Genomic DNA, 17022 nt, shown 5'->3' on the forward strand with positions numbered 1-17022 from the left:
AACTACAAAAACAGAAAATGACAGTGTGATGACAGATGTCGTTCACGCTGTACCGGTATGGTCTACCACATGGATGATTCCATTGAGGGAGGCAGGGGTGAAGGGTAATCAGGACACACAAGCACATTTCTTTGTACAATATAAAACAATGGGCCCCATCCATTTGATACACCAGATGGCAATCCATGCAACACTCTCCCTTCGGTTGTCTGTACATGAACATTGAGGCAGAGATCCTCAGCTGCCTGATCAGTCGGTTTATCTTTTTATACAACACGGTGCGGAGAAGGCAAGGATGGGCAGGAAGGAAAGGACGTGTCAGTGTTTGCTCTTCTTGGATTTTTTGTGGGATCGGTGAGGCGATCTTGATTTAGAGCGGGACTTTTTAGTGGATTTCTTGGGTGTCCTGGAGCGTGACCTCCTGGATCGTTTGGGTGTACGAGGTGAGGGCGATCTGGTGGAACAGAGAAGACGTTTTGAGTTATTTCTCTGAACAACTATAAAGAAAAGGGAGTAACATATGGTACATCCACAATATTTGCAATTCAAAGGCAGTCCAACCTCTTGGAGGACTTTTTGCTGCTGGAGCGTGGAGAATCTTTATGTGAAGAACGTGATGTCGTGTCTTTAGGGTACGACCGATCTGATCTCTCTGATCTAGGCGACGACGACCGACCTCGTCTGCTGCTACTCCGCGTGGGGCTGGCCGACCCACTGTGACGCCGCTTCCTGTCAGCCGAAGAGGACAAGTAACAGTCAGATAGGAAACATCCCATTGTCTCCAGCGCACCGCAATACCAGTCCAGATAGCAGTGCAACCTGCCAAGTGGTTATCTCACCTCTCCTTCCTGGTTGGCGTGTCCTCTTTTTCTTTCTCCTTTTTCAAGTCTTTCAACCGTGCCTCGGCCTTTTCCTTCTCTTTCTTCTCCTTCTCTTTCTCCCTTTCAAGTTTCTCCTTTTCTTTTTCCTACAGCGAGGGCACACGATCAGTTACTTTGATTTTCAATATCCATTTTTTTCATTTGATACAGATACATTCAAATATAAATGTGGAAAGTTCAGTTGGATACCTTTTGTAGTAGTTTGTCTCTGTAGTGCTCCACCTGCTCCTGAATACTCTGTCCATGTTTCTTGGGCCTTTTCCCAGACTCCAGCTCATCCTGGAACTTCATGACCTTAACCTGGGTGAAAATTAAAAGAAAAAATGTTCCATACAGTGAATTTTATTGGCACAAAAAAACCCACCACAGGTGTGGGTGAAGCCTTATAAAGTAACATACTTCTATCTCTCTGAGTTTGCTGCGTTTCTCTTCATTCATCTCGGACATCTTGGTTTTGATATCAGAGTCGTCTCTGATGGGGTTGAAGAAGCTTTGGTTATCTTCTGAACGAGGGCTCCTGTCGTCGTCATCGCTGTCCTCATCATTCCTTGTGAGATGGAAAGAGTTTATGAAATATTTAAATGTGAAATGAAGTAATTCGTCATGTGCATGAAGACCGAACTCACTTTTTTGTTTCTTCTGGTTGCTCAAATATCTCCCATTTAGAAGTTGTCACGGCTACGGAAGAAAGCACAGGTGAAATTAAAAATGCACAACATTCAGGTGACATTAAGATGATTCAAATGTTTTTTGATGCCATGAAGGTCGAACCTTGAGCTTGCAGCTCTGACTCATCCACAGCTTCCCATTTTGAGGGAGCTACCTTAAAGGCGGTCTCCTTAGATGGATCCACTAAAAAAAGCAGGGACATTACAACAAATGTCAGTATTTCATATACTGTATGCATATTGTATATCAGGGAAATTCTGGACTCTTTTTTTGATATTCTGTGTCTCTACTCACAAGGTATCCCATCAATATCTTCTTCCATGGGCTTGATAGGAACACCGTCTAGATCGTCCAGAGGGGCTCCGTCAATAGGAGCCCCGTCAATCGTTCCCGAATCGATCGGCACCCCGTCTACATCTTCCAGTGGAGTGCCGTCTACATACTCCCCTCCTATTGGAGCACCGTCAATGTCCTCCACTGGCTCAGGCTGGACAAAAATGGCACACGAAAAATTCATTATGAACAAGCGATGACGGGACATAACTCTTAGATCACTTTAGTCACCATTCGTTTCATGGTTTACCTCCATAATGATGACTGGGGATTCCTTCTCTGCAGACAGATTGACTAGACCCAGGAAAATGTTCTGCAGCTTGATAAGGAAAGGGTCTGGGTACACAGCCCACTCCTCCCAAGCCCGGAAACACGACATTACTCGTTGCTGCCACGAAGAAGAAGGAAAAAGGACGATTGAGGGGCGTAATGTAGATGATTAACTGATGGTGTAAATTATTCAGAGATGAATTTGCCAGATTTGCACATTTGGTACCTTAAAGTTCTCGCTCTGCAGGTGGCCCTGTATTGCTTTATATGTCGCATTTAGGTCTGAGAAAATCTGACAGAGCTTTGCTTCAAAGCTGTTAGTGAGAGTATGAGTGTTAAAATGACAGTAAAACTCATCCTAAACTGACCCGTGTCATTTATCACATTTCAAGAAGACAAATGATAGAGCTTACTATTTCCTGTAGTAAGATGCATTGGATACTTTGGCGGAGGAGTTATACAGCACATCAGATACTAGATATAACCGTGCAATCTGAAAAAAGAAAGATGTGACTGATTATTAAAGTTTTGCATCTCCCACAGAACCTGACATTTGAGGACATTTATTTTCCTTGCAGATATTTATCTTACCTTCTTGGGTAGAGGGGTCTTGAGGATGGACAGAGATTCTGTGATACATTCCACAATTTCTTCGGCTGCTTCGGCACGGCTGAGGCAAAACAACATGGCTTCTGCTACGTCTCCCCTCCTGGGAGTCAAACCACGCAGCATCTCCTCCAGTTTGTCCCGCTCTCTGCAGAAGAGAAGGAAAATAAGAGGCGATCCATCCGATTTTTAACTTAAAGATATGTCAAAATTCTGAAGGTGATGGACTTACTCTTCTTTTAGGCTGCCTTTCTTGCTGCCCTCCTCCTCTTCCTCCTCCTCTTCACCATCATCATATGGCCCATGGAGGTATGGATTGAGAGGAGGTGGACGCCACATAGAGCCATTCTTAAACATCCTAAAGTCGTCTGTTCGCCATTTGGCTGGAGCTTCACCCTGAGCAGGGAATCAATTACAGACAATATAAAGCATGCAGGATGGTATTTTTCTTGATCATGGGCTTGGTACCAGTGAAATGTGTCAACTGGAAACTAAAGCTTTTATAATCAAACCTGTAGTATGGAGTAGAGTTTCCATCGGTAGTAAACATGAGCTGGACTTTGGTTCTCAAACAGAAACCTGGATTCAAAAAAGCAGTTGTATGAGCATGTGCATCACAACGTAATTTAAGTCAAACACCTCTGATGTGAGACCGACCTGTACATAGGATTGTTTATTTCTCTGTTCATGATCATGGCTTCAAACATTGGGCCTTCACGCACCACAAACTCGATCATTCGGTGGATGAGAGAGAGCAAATTCCTACAAGAAAGACACAGTTAAAGCAAACGGATTCAGACCAGCCGGGCCTTTGACCACTACAACCTCCTGTCAGTTTAACTTCTGCCCGGTTCTTTGACACCCAGAACAGTTGTCTCTTCACAGACGTCAAGCAGGTTTTTACAGAACGGACACAGGACGGCAGCTGCCAAACACAGAGTCGCGCCGTAGTAGTCATACTCAAATGGTATTAAAATGACTTAAGCAAAAATTAGATGAAAGAAATCTTAACAGAGACAACTGTGTAGTGTCTAGTGACGAGGCATAAATTAAACAACTACGCCTGTGAGGCGTTGCATAACATCAATGCAAAAATGACGCCAAACAATCTAAAATGTCAATTGCTGGTGTTACAGTAGAACTTTAATGTCCATTATCATTGGTCTGGAAAAAACTAAATCTGCGTGACAGTAACATCCTTAATTGTGGATCAACTGCTAGAAGTTTATGCCTGTATCTTTTGAAACTGTAGTGCCACGTCGTAACTACTCCGCATTGTCTAGACCATTTCACTTTAAATTTCACAAAGACTTGAAACTGTAAGAGTGAGACAATGAACAAAAATGCCTGTCATTACAGTGCCTCTCAATTCCCACTCATCTCCTGACCAATGTGAAGTGAGGAAAAACATCAAAGCAGTATAGGATTGTTGGCCTGAACAGGCTTAACCTTATCTACTGGTGGAGTCAGTAATGACTGAACTACAGTACAAAAGAGATTTCTTAATTTCCTCGGTGACAATTTTGGTGTGATAAATGGTGCAGGCTGAATACAATTAACCCTCAAGTGGCCAACAAGACGATGTCTTAATTGACAACACAAATCACATTTACTTGTATTGGAGCCGATCGTACCAATGGTGGGGTAAAATTCAGTATACTTTCCCAATCCATCCCATGAGGCTTTTCAGGTCCCTCGCGGCTGCAGACAGTTCAACTTGTGCTGCTCACCAAGGCCAATGTCAAAGGTCATATAAGAGCTAATGCTAGCAGGTTTGGATTTGTTGACAGGGGCCAGGATTACTGAGCTCCCCATTTGGGTGACAGAGGCCAAGGGGGTAGACGGTCTGAATGAGCAATGGTCAGAGAGCAGGGTTTCACCACTACAGAGCTAGAATCAGTATGTGGTAGAAAAACAACACAATTCAATGCTGATGTGTGGAAGGGAAGTGTGATGGACTGAAGTTATGATGTCTGGCTCCAAGCAGCACATTTTAATGTACATATAAGAACTATATGACTCTTAATGACTTGTTTTGCTATTTAGTGAAAGAAACATGAGTGATAGTGAACTGTGAAAGAGCAAGAGACAAGACAAACCCGTTAAGTCAATATTATTCTATGGACTAATATGATATTGTACATTAGCCTCAACCATTGCTCACCCCTACTGACCAGCCCCCTGTAGCATGCAGTGATCAACCGATCCAGCTTTATGCTTCATTATGGGATGTTTTTTTCTATCTTTGTTTACCAATTTTAAAAAAGAAAAACATGTACCTTTCTGTTGGGATAACCACTTTGACTATGGCTTGCGACAGAGTCTGTATATGAAGTCACATCAGATAATAAACATAGAATGTGAGAATTGTTAAAAGGCAACAAGTGAAAAGTATAAAAAATGCATTTTAAAAGTGCAAATAGACAACAACTTTCCTTTACTGCTGTCAGTTTTGCTAAAGGCCAAATACCCCTGAGACTCTATTCAACCACAAAAACCGTTCTCTAACACTGAGAATGTTCCACTCATTAACATTTCATTATTACCACACTTATTAAGAGTGCAAAATTAGTTGAATTCAGTCTATCTTTATCACTTATGTAGAAATGTGATTAAAATCTACCCTGGTTGATTATAGAAGCTAACATCTTTCCAGCTTTATTAACAAAACCCTGACTTAACGCAATAGAGAAAACCGGAGGCTGACATGCTGAGTTACCTTCTCAAACTCCTCCTTGTTTTTAGGTGGAGGAAGCAGGGGAGCATTGGGGTTCTTTAGTCTCTCTCGGGGCTGTGCATTGAAGGGAAGGCCAGAGGGAGGTGGTGGGAGTGTGTGCTCCATCATGGAAGGAGGGATGTAGATGGGGTGGGGTGGAATGGGCACACCTTTGCCCCATCCTAATTTCATCTCAAAGTTCATAATCATCTTTCCTGTAATTGGAGTTTGAAACAGCAAAAACATGGATTTACAAGGAACAGTTAAGAAGCCAAATCAAGTCATCCACTTCTAAGAACAAGCTTAATTTTTTTTTTAAAACAGATATGTACCATTCAGGTTCTTGAGCGCTCGCTCAGCATCCCTCCTGTTCATGAAAGCCACAAAGCCACAGTTCCTCTCCCGAGCCCTCTCTTCATCGGTCCTCGGCCACATGATCTTCACACTAGCCAGTGGGCCATAGCGTCCAAACTCTTGGCAAAGCATCTCCTCATTCATCTATAAAATAATATAAAAATCTATAAAACCATTTCCAATGTATATTGGCTGCATGCTGTATCTGGACATTACCAAGGGAAATTTAGGACATAAACAGCACATATCCCTTTATATTTAGTCAGCCTGTAGAAAAAATTGTCAACTGCTTTATCTTCACCTGTGGATTTATGTTCCCGAGGTACAAGTTTGTTGTGGATGGGTCTCCAACATCATGGGAACCTGGGGCACAATCATCCAAAACTGCAGAGACAGAAAAAAATAAAGACAGGAATTTCCAACTGCTGTCTGACCAAGCAACAGATTTTCTTTTTAACAAGATGAAGATAGTATTCACAGCCACTGTATTAAGTCAAAATTACCACTGGACGGACGGTTTCTCCTTGAAGAACCATCCGCTAAAAAAAGCAGAAAAGCAGTATAAATTTTGTTTCAGGGTAGATTTAGAAAAAGGGTGAGGGGGACTGTAATAAGGCGTGCAGGACGGGGCCATTTTAGGCCAAGTTAGTAAGTGAAACGCAGTTATGAAGCTCAACGACTCTTACATGAGCGTCTTCCTTCTGTGCCCGAGAGGGGTTCAAAACGACTAACTCGTCCTTTCAATTTGTGCCGTTCATCCCTTTCCTCTTGAATTCTGAAGGAAATAAAGCACATCATAACAACACATCATTATCTTCATCATCATAAAACCTATGATCAAGATTTCTAAGTATTTTTTAGAACTGCACCACTCCAAATCGTCACACCATAAAGATAAAACTCAAAAATGTGATTTGTGTTTTGTGAAACTTACTGTTTAAGTTCTTCTTTGAAAAGCTCCAAGTTGCTCTTCTTCTTTTCCTTTTCAATACTTTTTTTCGAAGACTGTAAACACAGCCGTGGTCATATTAAAAACTGCGATGCGTGCTACTGCAGTAACCAAATAGGCACTTTATCATCTGAGACCGTACTTACATGTTTTTTGTCTAATGCTAAGAACTGAGGTGGAGTGTCCAAAGGCAAAAAGCTTTTTGGTTGGGACTCAAAGCGTGACTTGGGCTTGTACAACTTTCCTCTTTTTTCATCAGCGGCTGCCTCCTCTGAAAAATCATATAGTTTCACTGAATTTTGCTATGATTACATAAGTGTTGCATGTTATCTGAGTCACAGTTAAAAACATTTGCGAAACAGGCTGCTGCTAATACATAAACAATGGAGAAAAACAAAAAATGTAAAAAACCAGATGTACCTTTTGACGCATTAGCAATACCACCACGAACAAAGGCCTTGACTTTCCCCTCACTTCCTCCTTCAAAGGCTGCAAGAAACTCCTCATAAATCTCTGCTGCTGCCCGCTCATCCTCCTGAACAGACACCAGCATCAATATCAATGTATGTGCTAACTGTTGGTGAAGTGATCACAAATATCTTCAAGAAGGAGCTGTGCACATACTTTTTTCTTTATTTCATCTTGTTCCTTTTTGCTTAGTGTCCTCTTTGCCACTGCCATTTTCCCAATACTGAAAGACTTCAGTTTGCTCTCAAGCAGCGCCTGTAAATGTTGAAAAGAACGCAAGGGTTTTCAATGGGTATTTCAGAGTCATGTTACTCTATTATGCAGAAACATTAAATCAGTAGTACATCATGCAGTGTTGGTCGGTACCCAGACGATTGTTGGAGCCTGCCGCTTGTGTTGTGTTGACAAATAAGTGAAGTATTCACAGTGACATCCGACTACTCAAAACACCGGAAAGTGGGTTGTGCCAACACGGATTCGTTCATAATTGTCTAAAACAATAAATGGTCCCAATTTAAATTGAATTTTAAAAAACTTTTTTTTTGTTGCAAAAGGACAACAAAAAAGATACGTATTAGTGAACTATAGAGCGGCCTATCAGCTGGTACCTGCTGCTGCACAACCACCGAACACATCCATGAAGCGCGGAATGACTTTTAGGAGGAGCACAGCCTGAAAGTTAGGCCCGAGTTCCCAAATAAATCATTAGTACATCTAAATTTAAATATACATCAAGTAAACTTTGTTCTGGAGACCAATTACGTTCATATCAACTGATTAACTGTGTCAGTTATATGCATTTAGCATTTACTATTACGGTCATGACTGTGTCGGTGAAAACGTTAGCTTAGCTTAGCTAAATTAGCCAGTGTGGCCGGAGAGCCGACGTTTGCTGTAGCGCGTTGGTAGTTAGCGAACACTCCTACGACAATTCCTGTTTCTTACAGGGTACAAATGTGTTCATAAACTGGGATGTTAAGGCATAGTGCCATCTACGTTGTTTTCATTAAAACAGATATGACCTAGATAATACGATAACAAATGTATATTCACCTTAGCGCTAGCTTTTTGAGAGCCACCAGGCGCTCGGTCCGCCATCTTTTGTGGAACTAATTATAATCAATCCCCGAACACAAGATAATGTCAAATGTGTTTAACAGGCCATACAGCCGATCACCGAATTAACGATGGCTAAACTTCTTTTATCCCTCTACGTATTTTTGATCATGAGAAAATAGACTGGAACTGGACATGTAAATGAAAACTATAGATAGCTTGAGAAAAAGACAAGATATTGGTTAAATTATCATCATATCATTTGCAAATCACCACGAATTACAGGAATAATGATTTTATAACAAAGAAACTAATACAATCTGCTTTCGCGTAGAACAAATAGCAAAATAAATGTAGTTGTTTTAATACGATTAAGATTCTTTCCATTATTTTCATTTTCGTAAAAGAATCAAGTGGGGTTTTTTTTTTTTTAAAGCTATGAATTGCAGACTCTAACATGAGCTATCCAGCAGGTGGCGGTCTTGCTCCCATTCCTTCTAAATCCAGCAGACGTGTGTTACCTGCACATACTGTATACTGCACTGGAATTATGACAGTTCTCAGCCTTCGGCTATTTTCACTACTCCTTTTAATGATAGATCAGCTGGTTTAAAATTCACATTTCTGAAACTGTCCTCTTTTACAGCACACCTTAATATCATACAATGCATTCCAGGCACTGAGTTGTATGATCTTGGGATTTGGGTATTTAAATCTAAACCTAGGTCTATAAACTAGTGACTGACATTCACAACCATTCAGGAATTACTTGGATCAAGTTTATTCATGTCACCTTTCTAAGGTCAAGCCCAGTCCTATAGGAAACTAATGTCATCTCATACCCATCCCAGCGCTTCTTAAGTCGTTTTTTTTTTTTTTTTTTTTTTTTTTTAAATTCTGAAAAAGCAGCAGTCTGTGTTCCGTCCCTCCTACCACGCAGCACAAACGATATATTCATCTGCTCCGGCTTGCAGTTACTGAAACTCCACGCAGGAACCCCTGGGTACTTTTCCCCACCGTTCCATTCACATCAGGGGCCGAGAACAGTCCAAGCGCCCACTCTGTGAGCGCAACAATGTGGAGAACGTGCAGTATTTTTTGCGCATGGAGTTTACTGTTTTTGGCAGAGGTCTGCGCGCAGTCTCAGCGGAGGTACACCTTTATTTGCGGGGTTTTTGTATTGATCTGAAATTTAAATCTGTGTCAAATCAAGCGTTGTTGGACAACGTGTATAAAAGAGTATTGTTTTAACATATTATCATCACTTACTATTTAGAAAACATAAAATATTCTCTTTCACTCAATCCAGACCAGCCTTCACATGCGGCGGAAATATTACTGGAGAATCTGGAGTCATCGGGAGCCAGGGCTACCCAGGAGTTTATCCCCCGAACACCAAATGTGTGTGGAGGATTACAGTGAGTCCAAATTCACATTCACTTGTTTTCTTTTCTTTTGTTTTTTTTTTGGGGGGGGGGGGTAATTATGATGATATAACTAATGACCAAATTGATATGACTTTACTGTGTAACAGTATGGGGTTTTTTTTCTTTCACTGACCCCAAACTGCTAATTTGATTCTAAAAATACTTAACCACAGTTCACTCGAGGCAGTGTTTGCTCCCTGGCACATTTAAACAGTCGATCTGATAGTTTGGCTGGACCAAGTTGCACTCTGCATGCAGTTCATAATTCTATTCTCTATGTTTAAAAAAACTTTTATCAGATTTTTGTGACATTTCATAGCTTTAATTATGGAAATCTGATTTTTGATTCCTGTCCAGGTTCCTGAGGGAAAGGTGGTGGTCCTGTCATTCCGCTTCATTGACCTGGAGAGTGACAACCTGTGTCGCTATGACTATGTGGATGTTTACAGCGGTCACGTCAATGGGCAGAGACTTGGTCGCTTCTGTGGAACGTTCAAACCGGGGGCCTTGGTTTCCACGGGTAACAAGATGCTCATGCAGATGGTATCAGATGCCAACACGGCTGGGAGTGGCTTCTTGGCTGTTTTCTCCGCTGCCCACCCACATGAGAGAGGTAGATAAACAAAACAAAACAAACAAAAAAACTTATGGGATGCTTGCACTTGCTCTTGATTGTCCTACACAAAGGTGCTAAGCTGCACCGGTACTGCCGGTCTTGGTGCCGTGCCTCAGCCATGACTTCTCCACATGCAGGAATCTGATAGTGGTCTGGAGTGTGTCTGCTTCAGAAGAAGCCAGTCTTTTAAAAGGAAATTAACAAGGGTGGTTTAGCAGGGGTCGTCTTGGTGAGGTCATCATGTGGTATCAAGGTGCCCAGACAGAGAAGGAAAAATTCCTCAACTAGGCATCAGCTTTTGGATAATTCCAAGAATCCCTTTCATGTCACAAAGACACCTAGAACAACAATAAGGTGGGTTTTTTCTGCTTTGTAATAACCAGTGAACGTTTATCTTTTCGTTTGTCTACGGCTTTTAAGGTTTGCAGCATGTGGACAAAGAGAGAGGAAAATTTCTACACTTGTCGCAGTATGTTGTGGAATTTCTCACTGACCTTTCCCGGAGCTCTTAAGTAGAAGCCGCAGGTCAGAAGTATCACTTAAAGTTGAATGGCCGTTTCCCAATCCGATCTTGTCTCAAGTGTTGTGGTGGAATTTTAATGGATGGTTGTCATTACTGAAAGAGCTGACGGGTGTAACGATGTCTATTAACCAGCCCGTGTGCGTCTTTGACAATGTATGATAACAGACTCCTGTAACCCTGTCTGAGTGTCCTCAAAACTGAACACCGGAACATTTCTAAGTGTCTATTTTTGTCGCTGTCGTCCTTTTTTGAAACATTTCTGGTGTATGTTTTTAAAAAACACGAGCCTATCAGAGTTTCAGCTCTTTGACTGGAATAGTTTGTGTGGTTTTACACTGCATTTTCTGAGATGCTTGACAAAAGTACAAAGTCTTTAACCATTCACTGCTCAGGTCAGATGGGGGACTTACCACAGAAAAGGTGCATAGACAAGAGCTGGACAAATTCCTTTAAATGTTAGAAATGATAGTTTGCTCATTATTCCTGACAAATGCAACAAAACCGTCATTCCACAGGGGACCAGTACTGTGGAGGCAGATTGGACAAGCCTTCAGGAACTTTCAAAACACCCAACTGGCCTGAGAAGGACTATCCAGCCGGTGTCACCTGCTCTTGGCACATCGTGGCACCAAAAAACCAGGTCAGAATGTTCCCAATGGAAATGGAATAGTTTTTGTCTATGAAATAAGGAGTTTCATGCAAAATGTAGATACTAGATGGCTAGTAAATTTGCCTTTTGTGCATTTAACTTATTCAATTAAACATTGGTGCCTAAAACATCAGTACTGTACAAACTGAAAAGTCTATTGATTTGTATATTTATAATGCATATGAGAAAAAAGTTGTAGAAGGATTTTGAGGCTCTAAAGTGAGTTACACAAGGTTGGATAAATTGCCTCAATGATGCCACTAAAAGCTGTGTCAGTTTTAAGACAAGTTTGAAAAATTAAAAATAAAAATCACATATTCTCTCCCAACATCTGTGGTCTCTCCATCAGCGACAGCAAAACAGCCCAGAATCTCTGCTTAGATTTGTGGTGGAGTTGCATTGTGGGTAATGCAGGCACCATGCTTTGACTGAGAAAGAGAGCATTGAATACAAAAAAGATATCTTTGCCTGTCTATGGTGACTCTGAAGTAGTTGTAGGAGTGTCATGTTTAATCAATAGAATGCTGATTTAGGATTGATGTGGAACAAGACTAAATCATGCCACAAATGGTATGTTTTCCTTCCATTGAACAGCCTTTCCTGATGGCCAAATTACAGGCTTCAGTCTGATGAAGCCTGTAATTGAGATTTTTTTTTATCATTTGTGTCCTCCTGCAGATTATTGAAGTCAAATTTGAGAAGTTTGATGTGGAAAGAGACAACTACTGCCGCTACGACCACGTCTCTATTTTCAACGGAGCAGAAATCAATGATGCCAGGAGGATTGGAAAATACTGTGGAGACAGCCCCCCAGCGTAGGTGATTCTATCATGAAGATTTATTTATTTATTTCATCAAAGCATCCTTTGCATGAATCTGTTTGGGTTCAGGTTCTTGTTTGACGTTTCCATGCAGGCCGGTGTTCTCGGAGGGAAACCATCTCCTGATCCAGTTCCTGTCAGATCTCAGTCTGACCGCAGATGGCTTCATTGGACACTATAAATTTAGACCAAAGAAATTTCCCACCACCACGATACCACCCACCACTACCACACAGCCAGTCACCACCAGGCCCATACGTAGGTAGCAATTTTTTTTCCAGAAGACCTGTAACATTTATATTTGTTGATGTAGAAGTTTTTATCTAAGTTGTGGATCATTGATGTGTGACATCATAAAGCTCATCTGTGCAAAGAGTCACTAGAACACGCAGCACTGGAGACTTCATGTCTGCATCAACACGATGATGTCATTTCGGGTCATTCTGCGTCTCCCTTTAATGATGTCACACCGTAGCATCGCTCTCTCATCGGCTAATCTTTACTGACTTTTCTCCTGTAAAAATAATATTCACTTGACACCTTCTGTTTTCCTGGTGCCTTTCTTTGTGGGCTACTTTACTGTTTCTTACTCAAACAGATGTTCACTTGTCACATTATTATACACACAAACTGTCTGTACTAATGTCACACATTGCCTCTGTGGCTATTAATTTGCAGAGACTCTTGTGCCACCCAGAATATTCTGTAATTAAGCCACAGTTGGAAACAGATGCCAGCATTACTTATATTCTGGTATCATTAGAAGTCTTAATTACAGGTTGCATTTTCTTGCACGTGTGGGTCTGTCTCTGCAGCTCTGAAGTACTCCGTAGCTCTGTGCCAGCAGAAATGTAAAAGACGAGGAACTCTCGAGAGCAATTACTGCTCCAGCAATTTTGGTGAGAATAATTATATAGCTTTGTTCATCTAATTACTGAATTTATATATATATATATTACTGAATTTATATATATATATATATATATATATGTATATGTGTATATATACACACACACACACACACACACACACACACACACACACACACACACACACACACACACACACACACACACACACACACACACACACACACACACACACACACACACACACACACACACACAAGCTCACCAGGCTCTGACTGTGGGCAAACTGTTGATAAATGAACGTGTTGATTCAGGCTCGGCCTGCATTTTCTCCTGAGACTGCGATGTGTTCCTCTCAGGGATGTTTACCACATGTGTTAGCTTGGCATTTCAAAGAGTTTGCTAGAGGAAGTTGGGAAAAGCAAGTGATGTGGTGGTGCAATTTAGAAAAAAGCTGTCTCTGTGATGTACGGGTGGAGGGGACACACGATATATTGCTTTATATTTTAATTACAAATTCTTTGAGTAATCACTTTAGGCATTGTTTTGTCCAACAATGTATGTGCTTATCAATAGTTTATGTATCCTTCATGTGGGAGCTTGGGATACGATAGCATCACTGAAACAGGTTGTCTGGCTTTTCTCCTCCCTGTCAGGAAATGAAACAGGTGAAGGGTTAAGTCCGGACATATTGGCACCGTCAGTGTAAATAATCCTGTTCATGCTGCTATCACTCGGCTGTCAAACGCCAGGTCTAATCTATCATGAGTGGACTTTTGTGCACTTACAGACCCTGTCAGACTGAACAGGAAATTACTTCCCCTTTCCAGTTTGTCTGTTTTTTTGTATTACCTCAAAAAAAAACTGGGAGATACAGTTGGTAGCAATTCTTTATTCTGCTAAATAAACCATGAGATGATTTGTGATGGAGTTAAATCTTCATCTTACTTGCTTAGATGAAATCATTGTGCAGGGAGGTTTTCATCTCTGTGTCAGAGTGTGTCATATAAATTACTGAATGCCCCCCCTCCCCTCCTGACTCATATTCAAAACAGTTTTGCTACTTTCTCGACAATTATGTGCTATATTTTAGGGATTGCTTATCTGTGGTAGTCTTGAAATGACAATATCCTTAATGTGTTTTTTTGAGTTTGAGAAGGAGCTATTAGCTAGCGATGGGATGAGGGAGACATAAAAAGGTCAAAGGGCAGCATTGAAAGCCTGAAAGGACTTAAAGCCATTGTTTCCAGGTCTGTTACATTATTAATGTTGACAATTAAAATGCAGATTCCCTTCCCTCTCGCTATTGTGTGTTTAATTATCCAGTATAAATTTTAGACTGTCTTTTCCTGAGCATTGAAACATTTACTTTAAATTGTAAATAATTAATAATAATGGTAAAATATATTTCTACAGTCTGGCTTTTAGCCAAAAGTTCTCCAACACATTGAAAACAACACTGAATAAACATTGAATAAATAAAGAATATAACTTAAAAGAAGGAATGATTAAAACCAATAAATGTAATGTATTATTCTTCTGTAATGACTGATTACTGATCTTTATTTATACCTGCTAAAGACCATTACTAAAGTCCAACCATAAGGAATTAAAAGCATGATTCGTAGTTTAAATGTCATTCAAACTCAGCATTGATCATGTACGGTAATACTACTCCTTAGATGACATAACTTGGCCTTACTGAGGGATACAGCTGTGTTTAATCAGCATAGCAGTGAATAACATTTCACATTACAACTATTAGCCAAACACAGAACAATGACTGCTGACAGAAAGTCTTCCCTTTTCTTAAGCCTGTGTTTTAATAAACTTTATCTGACTGTTTTAGTCATCCTTGTGAGATGGCTCTGGGGCTGTTGGTTATTGATTTCAAAATGTTGCTTCAAACCGAAGCCCAATAGACTAGCCATGAGATTCAGATCTATCCAGATACTGATGATCCCCAGGTGATGGTCTTTTACTGCTTTTGTTACCTCTTTCTTCAGAACAATCCGCGACCTAATTTTAAAAAAATTGTTTTTAATTTTGAATGGCCTGTCACAGCCCAGAAACAGCACTTTTTGGTTTTAAAAACACCTCTCCTGTATGTATATGTGTCTTTGACAGTGATAACCGGGACTGTCATCACTGCGGTGGTGAAAGGAGGAAGCATGTACGCCACTGTCTCCATCATCAACGTGTATAAAGAAGGCAATCTAGCTATTCAGCAGGCAGGAAAGACCATGAGCACCAAAATCGTGATCCTGTGCAAGAAGTGTCCATTCATCAGAAGAGGTGAGTTTACCGCTCAGTGACCTCTAGAAAATTTCTGTGTATGACGTGATCTTCACCTCAAAGATGATCATGAGCATGCAGAACCTGATTGACTGTTTTCAATAATCCACGGCTCTGAGTTTGCCTCCGTTGCGTGTCATCATACTCGCTTGACAGAACTTTCCTCCCCAAGTATGAGGTGAGCGGCAGAACTCACTGTCCAAGCAGTCAATCAAGCATTAAATATGTTTATATGTATGCATATAAACGTATGGTACACAGACCTGCTGGGTGGAGATTCTGATTTTTGCCCTTCCTGAATGTCTCTGCCGTTCCGCCACTGCATTCAGGTTTTTTGTGTGTGACCTTACCAGGCTTGAATTACATCCTCATGGGCCACGTGGACGACGACGGCCGAGGGAAAATTGCCCCTCAACACTTTGTCACAGCCTTCAAGACAAAGAACCAGAAAGTACTCAACGTTCTGAAAAACAAGCGGTGCTAAGTCCAAGTGTGCAGCCCTGAGGACCTCCACAGGGGACGGGAAGGCTCAGCTGTGGGTGAAGTTAACACCAAAATGATCTCCATCTTTTTGTAAGGGGGCAATACCCGGGTCTACATACCAGCCTGTCTAGCAGCCTCAGATTAATTGGAAACAGCGGTGTTACACCCTGTGATCTTACAAAACACTTCACTGCAATTATTTTGTGACAGCATCCCATATTTTCATCCCTGTTCTCTGTCCATTCTAACTGCAGTCACATTCCTGTCATGCCCCTAGAAGAGAATTAATTTGTAACCAGCAACAACAGCCAGGAAAGAGGATTATAACATTTCACGGAGGCAATTATCAGACTGTGTCAAGCTTTCAGTTTTGTTCAGTTTTGCATCCAATGATTGCACTTTACTTTATTTGTTCCCCTTTGAGGCTGTTGAAGGGAAATGTGGGATCTGAGAATTCAGCAACAGAGTTTAATCTTAAATTGAATCTTAAATTGAAAAGCCTGACTAACATTCGTAGGGGATTTGCCACAGCTGAATGTGGGTTTTAATAATGGTTTTCAGTTTCAATGGGCAAGATTAGAAAGGTTAAAAGTTGTAATAAAATGTGCAATATTTAATATATACATGATTCAATTTTTTATATTTTAATGCTGGTTTTATGTGAAACAAATTAGGAGCTTCCTAGCTAAAGCTCTTTGCTTCAGTTTGTTTACAGTTGCTAAGCAACGCATCAGCACACCTTATTTACCTTCTTAGTTTTTAAAGGCAAAAGTATGAAATTAAAAGTATTTTCATACGAAAGGGTTTGTGAATATTATTTATATTTTATTGTTTTCATTTCCCCAAATAAAACACCTTCAACACATTTGCTTTGTTTGTCTGCATTTTTACAAGAAAGTTCAACTTGAAACCAAATAATTGATTACAGGTAGTTAGTCTGATGAATTAAGGCTGCTATGCTTTACTAAGCAGGAGAATGGATCAGGTGTGTGTAATTGTGTCATGGTCCCAGATCCAGTTTTCCCTCCTGTCCTCTG

At 40.8% G+C, this 17022-nt stretch overlaps 2 protein-coding genes across 4 annotated transcripts; one reads left to right on the forward strand and one right to left on the reverse strand.

Moving 5' to 3' along the window:
- Nucleotides 1-6: 6 nt before the first annotated feature.
- Nucleotides 7-8354, reverse strand: u2surp (U2 snRNP-associated SURP domain containing). 2 transcript variants are annotated; one of them, XM_068304388.1, is made up of 26 exons: nt 8300-8354; nt 7403-7501; nt 7199-7313; nt 6925-7049; nt 6764-6834; nt 6516-6604; nt 6333-6368; nt 6131-6213; nt 5808-5973; nt 5479-5690; nt 5039-5082; nt 3417-3521; nt 3272-3338; nt 2992-3155; nt 2745-2907; nt 2567-2646; nt 2380-2467; nt 2134-2271; nt 1845-2037; nt 1653-1733; nt 1508-1559; nt 1281-1428; nt 1071-1181; nt 840-967; nt 562-729; nt 7-454 (listed from the first exon to the last, which is right to left on the reverse strand). In XM_068304388.1, exons 1-26 carry the CDS (start codon nt 8342-8344, stop codon nt 319-321), a joined length of 2907 nt encoding a protein of 968 aa, XP_068160489.1. In that variant the 5' UTR covers nt 8345-8354; the 3' UTR covers nt 7-318. The 2 variants fall into 2 exon arrangements, with proteins under 2 accessions (XP_068160489.1, XP_068160490.1); XM_068304389.1 differs by lacking the exon at nt 6333-6368.
- A 761-nt stretch (nt 8355-9115) lies between these two features.
- On the forward strand, nt 9116-16845 carry pcolce2b (procollagen C-endopeptidase enhancer 2b). Of its 2 annotated transcripts, none has more exons than XM_068304332.1 (9): nt 9116-9454; nt 9612-9720; nt 10087-10342; nt 11384-11508; nt 12196-12332; nt 12433-12596; nt 13154-13237; nt 15335-15502; nt 15832-16845. In XM_068304332.1, exons 1-9 carry the CDS (start codon nt 9378-9380, stop codon nt 15984-15986), a joined length of 1275 nt encoding a protein of 424 aa, XP_068160433.1. In that variant the 5' UTR covers nt 9116-9377; the 3' UTR covers nt 15987-16845. The 2 variants fall into 2 exon arrangements, with proteins under 2 accessions (XP_068160433.1, XP_068160434.1); XM_068304333.1 differs by having other exon boundaries at nt 9119-9454; nt 15856-16838.
- The last annotated feature ends 177 nt before the right edge of the window (nt 16846-17022 follow it).

The sequence above is a fragment of the Antennarius striatus genome, chromosome 20 (genome assembly GCF_040054535.1).
Source record: "Antennarius striatus isolate MH-2024 chromosome 20, ASM4005453v1, whole genome shotgun sequence".
NCBI classification, from domain to species: Eukaryota; Metazoa; Chordata; class Actinopteri; order Lophiiformes; family Antennariidae; genus Antennarius; species Antennarius striatus.

Coding starts and splice junctions, on each gene's coding strand:
- u2surp (XM_068304388.1), bottom strand. CDS start 8,344: ATGGCGGACCGAGCGCCTGGTGGCTCTCAAAAAGCTAGCGCTAAG. Junction 2,647..2,744: donor AGACCCCTCTACCCAAGAAG/GTAAGATAAATA, acceptor TTCTTTTTTCAG/ATTGCACGGTTATATCTAGT. Junction 2,468..2,566: donor GCATCTTACTACAGGAAATA/GTAAGCTCTATC, acceptor TCTCACTAACAG/CTTTGAAGCAAAGCTCTGTC.
- pcolce2b (XM_068304332.1), top strand. CDS start 9,378: ATGTGGAGAACGTGCAGTATTTTTTGCGCATGGAGTTTACTGTTTTTG. Junction 12,333..12,432: donor TGTGGAGACAGCCCCCCAGC/GTAGGTGATTCT, acceptor GTTTCCATGCAG/GCCGGTGTTCTCGGAGGGAA. Junction 12,597..13,153: donor AGTCACCACCAGGCCCATAC/GTAGGTAGCAAT, acceptor CTGTCTCTGCAG/CTCTGAAGTACTCCGTAGCT.